The following is an 11,513-nucleotide window of genomic DNA, read 5'->3' on the forward strand; positions in this document are numbered from 1 at the left end:
CCTAAAAGAGAATATTTAAGGGGGAAAAACCTTTTAATGTATAGCACCAGGTGTGGCCATGAGCTGGGGAGGGGGCCAAAAATCAAGATGGCAGATGTGGCTGCACAATTCTCAACTTTGTAAAAAAAGCCAAGCAGAATTTCAATCACAAGGCCATTGCCAAAATCTAAACTATTTTCATCCTTCCTGAAGATGCCTCTTACAGCTCGGTAGGATTGGTTTGTAGCAATGATTTTTATTGTAAAGTAAAGGAAGGTAATATAACAAACAACAAGCGTAACAGATGCTCTTGCTAGAAAGTGTAGTAATTAAAATAAATTGTGTACCTTTCCAACTAACCTGTTTATTAAATTAATCATGGTAATTGGAGGACATTAGGAGTTCTATTCAACAGGACATAGTTTCCCAGATAATACTGTATATGAAGTTAACGATTTTTATTACTTTTTAATTTATGAAGATATCACATTTCACTGTCAGTTTGTTTTTTAATATATGTCATTTTCCAAGCCGGTGTGCATGCTTCCTGGCATGTTTGTTTTGTTGAGACAAAAGTAATTGAAATCACATTTAACCATAATTGTGTTGTTCTAATTCCCTTCATCTGACAACATTAGAACATTAATCTCTTGTTAGCACTGGCATGCATGCATGCAAGCACCTCAAATGTTCATTTTGCTGAGAAAAAAAAATTCAGCTATAGACTTTTGATGCAATTCCTCATTTCCTTGAGGCTAGATTTACCTATCACTCTAAGGCATGATATGGCCTCTTTACTTTTGGTTTAGTAAATATGTGGACGATATCCTTTGTGAATCATGATTTATGTCTTTGCATGGATATGAATTCAAATATATGTTGTTTACTCAATCAACTGATACAGCAAACCATGGTGGGTCTGCTGGACAGTAGATGAGTCAGCTGGCTTCTATTGGTCCAGCATGCTATTGTATCTATATGGATGCTGTTTCCCAATTAGAATCAAACTGTGTTTTCTGAATATATTGCTAAATACATTTGTTTTCCATATTCAGAAGAGAGTAGAATAGTGGGTTGGAAGGAGACATGCATCTTTGACTCCTTTCAAATTGTGGTTATGCTGTTTGATCAGGGACATCACTTTGAACAACAGTGAACAAAGAGTTAAATCATTCCTAAATTAGGCCCTTTGGTGTATGCACACATACACACACTTCACAGTAATTTTCAGTTTGAACCTCTTTTTCAGTGTTAGAAACAGAATTATGAACCAGAAGTAGTAAAAACAGACCTCAGCGTTTTCAAATCCACAGCTTGCTTGCATTTCTGACCCATGTTATCATTTCTTTCAATATATTTTCTCTTTAGTATGATCACTCATCTAAAGTTGTGTGACTCAACAATGTGAACTGACACTGCATTTGGAAATAAGCAATTCAGAATTGGTTTCTCTTAGCTATCTGCTGTATCTGTCTTCATCCTTTGTCCTCTAATTCCCTTAATGTCCCTTAAACCTTTTGTCATCAAAGAAAAGGATTCCTTTGATGCCTGACAGTTTTTCAGAACCATTGATTAGCTTTTCCATTTTCTGGCAGTAGAAGATGGAGTTTGTTTTAAAATCCTGCTTTTTCACAAAACCACTTTGTATCTCAAAGAAATTATAGCTTTTACAAATATCTGATTAGAGCTTCATAATGTGGATGAATATAAAGATTCACAATTGTCTATAATCTTTTTTTCAGAAGTGCTTATACAACTTTAAACAGTGAAATTTATTAATATAATTAACTTCAAAACTGGATTTTAGTCTTAGGGAACCCACCAGGAGATCCTTTTTGTCTTACTCAGAAACAACAATTTTTAATGCCACAGATACACCCAGGCCTACCACATTCTCCATGTCTATCAAAATTGAATTCTAATATTCCCAAGGGAAAAAAACCCAATGCTATTTATATCTCAAAGAAGCAGCTTCCTCACCTAATTTTATTTTTAATAATTTCCATATGTATCACTCTTTTCCATATAGTCCACTGATCCTGTAGAGCAACCTTTCCAATTTAGCACAGTCCAAATGTTTTGAGATTGTCACTCCCAGAATTTTCACCCAGTGTGGACATGAAGTACCTCAGGAAGGTGTGAGGTCAAGGAAAGGTAATGCAGGAGGCTCTATACTAGTGCAAACTTAAATTTAGATCCCTGTGCCCATGCTGTGGTTAGTTCTTATATTGTGCTAAACCATCATGTTTTCATGGTATATTGTGAACTTAGTGCAGTATGTGAACCAACTCAATACAATATTCAAATAATCTTGAATTTTTCAGCAACCTTCACATATAAGCATGCATTGGCTACATCATTCTGTAATTCCTTGGTAAGCTAAGCACAGATATTTGAACCTAAATTTCCTGTGTTTAAACAAAAGCTACCGGTATATTTTACCCTGTACTTGGCAGTTCATTGCTGCTGAAATCTCAGGTTGCAAATGGTATCGTAATACGCCCTGTGCTTAGCACTTTTAATGATATCCTAAACTTACCGCAAAGTTGTTCAATCCCCTGGCAATTCCCCATTAAATTTATTTTCAAGTGCTAACAAAAAGAAGCTTTTGTTTTCCCTTTCACTGCACCTTCCTGTCTTCAACTCCACTTTAATCCAAATTAGACAAAATTAATGCCAGTAAATAGTTAAATATACCTAGCCTGCACCTTTTACGTCAACCTCTGCTCTTCTCTATTGGGATTTTTTTTAATGTATAGGAAGTATGTAGAATGTTTCTTAAATTTCAGGCATTGGAAAATAAATTAAAATGCTCTTTGAGGAGACAGTCTAACAAAATTTTAACAGTGTCATTTCAGGGCACTCTTATTCCGTTTGCATTTATCTCCTCTAGGCTACAGAGGACAAAAAGGTGAAAGAGGTGAGCCTGGAATTGGCCTGCCAGGTGATCCTGGCCCACCTGGTCCTACAGGTAAATAGACAATATTCTATTCTTGACAATACAACAAATGGATGGATGGAGGGAGGGAGGGAGGGAGGGAGGGATGACAGATAGATAGATAGATAGATAGATAGATAGATAGATAGATAGATAGATAGATAGATAGATAGATAGATAGATAGATAGATAGATATGAAAAATGATAGACATCACGAATCACTGGAACTTTAAATTTTTTTTATTATACTAAGTTTTTGTTAGCCCCTGCTAACATCGTCAGAGTGTAAAATTACCATTGGAGAGATGCTTGCTTAAAAGCAAACTTAAATGTAATGCCGATCAATTTAGACATTGCACGCGTAACAGGCCCACACCCTTGCCCCTCCCTCCTGTAATTAGCTTTGTTATTTTTGCCTTAGTCATGCTGACAGATGGTGATGCGATTTCTGCTGCCTCCTTCTCTTTTATGTATTGTCTCTGTCTCTCTATTGGGGGAGGGGGGGCTATCAGGCATTACTTTGAAGGTATTTCTCCCAGCTCCATCCCCCTCATTGCTACTGCTCTTCTTTTCAGGCCCACGTGTTACCTCCTCCTAGTTCATCTGTTTTGTCCATAATCTTGCAATATAGTAGTTCTCAACCTAGGGGTTGCGACCCTCTTGGGGATCGAATGACCATTTCACAGGGGTTGCCTAAGACCATGGAAAAAGACAAATTTCCTATGGTGTTAGGAACTAAAGCTACTATTCTAGCACCTTGGAACATATTTTTACCATCTGACCAATCAGGCGTTTACAGTGGGGGAGTGTCCCTCTGACCTTCCTCCCAATCAGTTTAAAGCTCTGTTTGGAGAATTGGCACTAGACTTATGGTTGGGGATCATCACAATATGAGGAACTGTATTAAGGAGTCATGACATTAGAAAGGTTGAGAATCAACCTTACAGTGGGGGGGGGGGTGTCCCTCTAATCTTCCTGCCAATCAGCTTAAAGCTCTGTTTGGAGAATTGGCATTAGACTTATGGTTGGGGGTCACCACAACATGAGGAACTGTATTATGGGGTCGCGGCACTAGAAAGGTTGAGAACATATTATAGATCTGTTGTTGTTCTTCATTCTGATGCTGCTCTGCCATGCTCTCTTGTACTCTGTATATGTGGTATATTCAAAAGCAACTAAATTGAGTTGAGTTGAGTAATGCATAACTTCTGAAATAAAAGTCACAACCAACTGCTGGATCCCTGACTAAAATTAACAAGGCTAATTGTAGTTTCTTGTTTGTTTGTTTAGTTACTGGTATGCAAGGCCCACATGGAGCTCCAGGAGAACCAGGTGTGCAGGGACTACCTGGCCCTGCAGGAAGATGCAATCCAGAAGATTGCTATTACAAAGTTTCTCAAAGTCAATCCCGAACAAATGGGAAATGAACACCTATTTTGGATACAGTTTAATTCCTCAGTTATCTTTTCCTCATTTCTTCCCCCTATCAAATTCTGAAATTTAAGTTTTAAACTGTTGGTGAATTTTTGACTATGTATATTTTATAGAATATCTCAGTGGAACATTTCGTGTCCAGATTAAGCCAATACTGAGATGTTATTTTCTTGAGTTCATTCCATATGTTTATACTTTTACTGTATTTTGTGCATCATAATGGCCTGTTGACCTCTTAATGGTTTTTCCAATTTATAAGGTTTTTTTTAAATGAGTTTCTTACTTTTATCTTTAATACATAAGCCATATTTAGTTTTAGTCTCCTTTCAGTAACATCTACTCAATGACAAATATGGTTTATAATGTGGTGGAATTTTGACGTTTTTCTAAAGGTTTGGTTAAAAAATCTAAATAGTGACAGGCATTTTCCTTGCTCCTGTCATCATAATGCAATATGATGCAATCTGCTTTTTAAAATTGTGTCTACAATTCTGAATGACCTAAAAGACCTTCGAGTCAAATTACCATATTTGGGCTGCAAATTTGGAACAACTACAAGGAAGTAGCAAAGTGATACAGAAAATACATCTGGCAATGCTCTAGTCTAGGTATTGCAGATAAGATCTTAACTTTAGAGTCTCTCTCCCATTAGTTGCAAGGAAATGTTGTAAATGCAGACAGCACATAAGTAAACTATGGCTTAAGTTATATACTCACATTATAGAAGTGAGATGAATATGTGCATCTCATCTCTACTCCTGCATATGTGAGAAAAAGAGCTTGATTATTAGAAGCTAGTTTAGTTTTCAGCGGTTTGCTGATAATAACTTTTCCTAGTTAAAATATACATTTGCAAGTCAGCTATAATACAGGGTGATTATAACAATTGTAATACAGTAGTACCTCTAGATACGAGGTGCTCCACATGCGAGTATTCCAAGTTATGAGCCACGAGGGGAGAGAAATTTCTGTTCCAGACCCGAGCTCAAATTCGGGATACGAGCCGAGCGTCCACTAGGTGGCGCAAGAATCCTTGCTTCTGGTTATCTCAGAGGGGAAAAACAAAGTTAAAGCCATTTGTTCCAGATACGAGTTGTTCAACATACAAGCTCCCTTCTGGAACAAATTAAACTCGTATCTAGAGGTACTGCTGTATTGTGCAAATCCAATCACAGTATCTATAGTCTGTAGTCCTGTCAGTCCCACTTGATAGACTAGACCAGGAAATCAGTGCCACAAGAAGACTGTAAGTAGTCTCACTTTGTTTTTTATATAACTTTATTAATTTTTTTAAAAAAGGAATTAAAAAAGAGAAGCCGTTATTGTTGAAGTTAGTTGCAGCAACAGAATATTTGGGTCTCGTTCAACTCTATCTTCTCTTCCACTCACCCCACCACCAAATCAGAAAGGTGTCCGCTTAATCCATTGCTAAATATCTTGTTTTCCAGAACTTTTTTTTTAAAAAATGTTTCAGCCCACTTTCCTTAAGTTATGTCTCTTGCATATTTCTACCAAGGTCATTTGTCTTATTCTCCACACTTCTTCATTAGGATGTTTCATTGCCTCCAGCCAACATGCAAGTGTCCTGCTTCTTGTAGACAATAGAGCAGTGGTTCTCAACCTGGGGGGTCAGGATCCCTTTGGGGATCGAACGACCATTTCACACGGGTTGCCCAAGACCATGGGAAAAGATAAATTTCCCATGGTTTAGGAACTAAAGCTTCTATTCTGACACCTTGGAACATTTTTTTACAATCCGACCAATCAGGCATTTACAGTACAGTCCCTCTGACCTTCCTGCCAATCAGCTTAAAGCTCTGTTGAAAGAATTGGCACTAGACTTATGGTTGGAGATCATCACAATATGAGGAACTGTATTAAGGAGTCGCGACATTAGAAAGGTTGAAAATCACTGCAATAGAATATTGTTCGGTATAATGCACTTAGAAAACAAAAGATTTTAGAAGATTGTATAAATGTAATGAATTTTCAAGGTTTATTGTAAGACAATCAGAACTTTAGCTGGGGTAAAATTCTGACAGACTCGACAGAATTTCTGCAAGTAGCTGTAGTTTGGAAAGAAGTGTCTATCATCTTACATCTTGATCAGCAGTATTTGTTGGACTCCTTTTTGTTGTACTGGAAGGGAGAAAAGCAGGCGAATATCAGCAACCCCACTGAGCTCATATATAATTGACATAAGGTAGGCTAGTTGGCAGTACACACAACCTTTATTTGAAAAATTCAGGGATTGAAGCAGATTCGCATTTCACTTGAGGAGAAAATGATTGCATAAAATGAAATAAAACTGTTTAGCAGAGATATATAGTAGCATTACATAATGAATAGCATTGGCACCTAAGACTAATGAAAACGATGACTGTCTTCTGACTTAATTTCTATTTTAACAAATTAACTGGACTTTTTTGGTCTTTCGGGAATAGATTTATCTATATGAAAGCTTATTTTTAAGGAAGATGCCTAGATAGAAAGACTAAGGATTAGTTGAAGTATAGTTTAAGTATAGTTTCTTGTTGGTGGGAAATTTTTTATATCTCATGTAATTTATTTATTAATTGGATTTATATGCCTCCCCTCTCCAAGGACTCGTTCTAAATTTGTTCTGAAATTGTATCGTTGTCCTGTTTTGATGGAGTAAAAGGACATCTATGTTTTAATCTTGCAAGATGGACTGCTGGATAACTATAATGTCTGGCAGGATTTTGTTTTGAGATGTTAATCTTGTTTTATTTAAACTTTTTTAGTGATTCCAAATTTAATTCAGATTTTCAATTTTTTAAAAATTTAATTTAAAATGTATTTAGGCTTTGCTATGAGAATAATTATAAGTGCTATACTTTGGCAAGATTCTGTAAAATGTCACATTTTGGAAATATATAGTGTAGCTGAGATAATATAATATAATATGATGCTTTGTGTATATTTTGACTTTTCACTGAGTGAAATATAAATGATAAATTATTTAGCATTTTACATAAAAGTATAATACTTGAATTGATCAGAAAAACAAAACCTATATTTTGGGGAAAATATGTTTAATTCATATTGCTTTTATTTTTATTTGCCTGTGTTTGGTAATTATATTTATTAGAAACATAATTTGTTCAGGGTTTTATTAGGTGATCCCTCTTGGTTTCCTTCCTGACAAATTTTGGCAATATGACTTTCCATCATCAACTCTTAAAGATATTATGTAGCTTTGTGTAATAAATAGGCCAAACTCAGAAATTGCTTTAAAACATTCATGAATTGCAGTACACCGAGATCTCTATTCTTATCCTTAAAATCTACATGTGTGTGTGTGTATACAATATGTCAAATTTTAATTCATTTTAACATTTTGATGAGTATATTGCTCTTTAAATTTGGATAACCTATTTTGTTTTTCTAGTGCCTTCACATGGTTTTTAAATATTAAAGTTTATTCTAATATTTTGTTAAAACAATTTAGATGTTTGTTTGAGCAGCCTATTTTAACTGGCTCATGTTATTTTGAGACATTCACATTTTTATTCTTTGTGTGCCAAACAACAGGCAGTTCTAAGAACTACATTTTAAGTAAAATATTTTATTTCTCTACCATTAGAGTCAATCATTTCTGAAACTGTTAAGTGATCCTGAAACTATAAACTGAAATACATGTATTCTAATAGAGTGCTACAAATCTAACCGCTGTGGAGGGGGGAAAAGTATATTTTCATATTTATGCACCCTTTTAAACAGGCTGCAAAAGCTAGTGGATGTCTTTAGATCTAAGGTCTGTGAATAAGACTTAAGTGACTGAATGTTAAAGGTCTTATATTGGAGCATCCACAGTTACTGATAATCTATTTCTGAAGATAGAATCCAAGCATACAACCCCTTAGTAAATTGTAAGCATGGAAATTGGGGCATTCAATTTTAGAATGGATTTTGGCAAAACTACATTCAATTTAGGAGTCTGTTTTCATAATCATATTATATTCATTCTCTCTCCCTCTCTCTCTCTCTCTTTCGCTCTCCCATACACTCCTGCATTTCCAAAAAGAAAGGATTACTATTACACTGGTACATAGTATGTCCTTGAATCTGGAATAATGAGGGCAAAATGCTTCAGTTTACCATATGGTATCTTGCACTGATATCTCTTGGGATATACAAGAGCTGCTTTTTATCTCTGTCTCCCAATACTTTTTCTGTCTCTTAGCCAATTACTAAAACTTTGTAGCATGGAGCACTCTTTCTTTTTAACTTATGAATATGATTCAATAGTGTTTGAATTGCATAAATGCATATATGATAGGAAACTGTGCACTAAATAATAAATAAATTTGTTCAAGTTTCCTTCTTTTTTTGTCTTTACAAGATAATATATTTATTGTCGTTTTTCTTTTCTTGTCTTAGAATTAATGTATTAATAAGGGAACAATTCAGGCAAAGTTATATTTGTTATTTTTCTTTAAGTCTCATTGTTTTCAGCAGGAGATAACTTAAGCAGATGCTTATATCTCCCCTTTAAATCAAAGGGATTTAATAATGCTTATCTTTGGCTGGATAATCCTCTTTCTGTATTTCCCCCACCCCCTCCAGAATAGTTTAAATATAATCACCATTTATTTAATGTAGCTTGTACATAAATAGGGTAACAAGGCCTTGGGCACAATCTTGCCCCCTCCACATCTGTGTCATGGGTAAATGGGACAGAATCCTTACTGGGTTTCTGTTGATCCTCATTATGTTCCACATTTCTTTCATGGGAGCAGTATGAATTTCAATCTTTACATAAATAAAAACGCCTTGGTACCGATGTGGAAGCTTTATGCTACCTATCTCAGATGTTAAATTTTGATATCAATATTTTTATATAAAAAATCCATTTGGTTTTATCTAATATAAACCTGGGTGTGTTACTTTTTCTTGTGTTTAATTTAGCTTACATTTGATTATTCCGTGCAAATGTGTTTGATATAAATACAAAGCACAGGTTTTTCGTACCTCTGATAACCATTAAGAAAACACAGGTCATTATGATGGTAGTTGCAAGCTTTCAACTGCAAATGTTTTTGTGTGAATTTTAAAACTGTAAGGAAAGATAGACCAAATGGATGTACAAACTTTACAGGAACCAAAATGAATGTCACAGTCTAACAATTAAAGGTGCTTAATTCTCCTCTCTTTTGAGTTTTAAGCAGGCTTACTTCACTGTTAGATTATGATCTCAGTTCATTGTTGCTGTTTTCTTTTATAAAATACAGATGCTTTTAAATTATTTTCTGAACTTTACTATGTAAATATTTATTTATCTCATGTGCTCACAGCAATTGATGGAGGCATATTTTATTGTCGCCTTTACTGAATAATATTGCCTTATTATTGTCCTTACATCTCTATTTTTGTTTTCTTCAAATCCACAAGTGAGGACTTCACTTGTTTGCATATGGTATCTTATCTACTTTGGTCTTAAGTTAATTTTGAATGGCATTGAATTGAAACTGTCAATTTTTTTTCTGTGTGTGTGTGTGCATTCATAATAGCGAACTTGTGGTTATTTATTTATTTTTTAAATCAACCACATTTAATTTGTAGTTGGTTCAGAATTTTATAAAATTCAGTTTCAAAGTTTTGATAGAATATGTATTTCCACTTGGTTTATATTGTTAAATTTCATTCAACAATTTCTCTTTTCAGTTTCTTCTGTTGTTTATTTATGTTACTGCTATGTTTAAAATAAAAAAATTACTGATGGAACCACGGGTTTAAGATTGTGTTTCTTCTTATATGTTGTCCAGATTCTATGCCATTTATTTATTTATCTATTTACTTACTTACTTACTTACTTACTTACTTACTTACTTACTTACTTACTTACTTACTTACTTATTTATTTGGATTTGTATGCCGCCTCTCTCTGAGGACTCGGGGCGGCTCACAGCATATACAAAAAAAGAACAATAATATAAATCCAATTAATATTACATTAAAAACAGCCATTATATTCAATTAAAAGAAAGTAAAACCTATCAAACCAATCATTCAACACTCATACTTAAACATTCATTGATCGGGGGAAGGTCTAAAAGTCCCAAGCCTGGCGGCAAAGATGTGTTTTTCAGCTCTTTCAGAGGCAAGGGGGGGGCAATGCAAATCTCTGAGGGGAGCTGATTCCAGAGGGTCGGGGCTCCCACAGAGAAGGCTCTTCCCCTAGGTCCCACCAGCCGACATTGTTTGGTCGACGGGAGCCTAAGGAGGCGAACTCTGTGGGAACTCACCAGTCACTGGGATTAATGCGACAGAAGGCAGTCTTGGAGATAATCTGGTCCTATGCCATGAAGGGCTTTATAGGTCATAACCAACACTTTGAATTGTGCCCGGAAATGGATTGGTAGCCAATGCAGTCCACCGAGTGATGGCGAGATGTGGGCATTTCTTGGAAGGCCCAAGACTGCTCGCGCAGCTACATTTTGGATGAATTGACGTTTCCAAACACTCTTCAAAGGTAGCCCCATGTAGAGAGCATCGCAGTAGTCGAACCTGGAGGTTATAAGGGCATGAGTGACCGAGAGCAGACTCCCTGTCCAAATAGGGCCGCAACTGGTGCACCAGGAAAACCTAGGCAAACACCCCCCTCGCCACAGTCGAAAAATGGTTTTCTAAAGTTAGCTGTGGATTGAGGAGGATGCCCAAGTTGCGAAACCTCTGAGGGAGTCACTAATCCCCCCCCAGGGTGATGGACGGACAGATGGACGTGTCCTTGGGAGGCACTACCCACAGCCACTCCGTCTTGTCTGAATTGAGTCTGAGCCTGTTGGCACCCATCTAGACCCTGACAGCCTCCAGACACCGGCACATTACTTCCACTGCTTTGCTGAATGGACATGGGGTGGAGATGTACAGCTGAGTGTTGTCAGCGTACTGATGGTAACTCACCCCATGCCCTTGGATGATCTCACCCAGCGGCCATCCTAGTCTCCCTTAATTTTAAAATTTCAGCAAAAAACATGTGATACATACAGAATATAGTTGTCGGCTATGAATAAATTAACTGCCTTGAAATGGCCCTGGGTTGGGCCTAGAGGCAAAAAGGAGCTGTGACGTTCCTTTAATATACCAGGGTGATCCAACATAAAAAACATATAGCCCCTCCCTGGTACAGAGCTGAAG

The 11,513-nt window shown here is 36.2% G+C and overlaps 1 protein-coding gene across 1 annotated transcript in view; it reads left to right on the forward strand.

The window, feature by feature from the left end:
- The window catches only part of COL19A1 (collagen type XIX alpha 1 chain), a 185,048-nt gene extending 180,703 nt beyond the window's left edge, over positions 1-4,345 (forward strand). Inside the window, exons 46-47 of the mRNA XM_070738981.1 lie at positions 2,873-2,950; positions 4,209-4,345. Coding sequence (XP_070595082.1) covers positions 2,873-2,950; positions 4,209-4,345 — 215 coding nt within the window. The remainder of the gene's footprint in view (positions 1-2,872; positions 2,951-4,208) is intronic.
- The last annotated feature ends 7,168 nt before the right edge of the window (positions 4,346-11,513 follow it).

The sequence above is a fragment of the Erythrolamprus reginae genome, chromosome 1 (assembly GCF_031021105.1).
Source record: "Erythrolamprus reginae isolate rEryReg1 chromosome 1, rEryReg1.hap1, whole genome shotgun sequence".
NCBI lineage: Eukaryota > Metazoa > Chordata > Lepidosauria > Squamata > Dipsadidae > Erythrolamprus > Erythrolamprus reginae.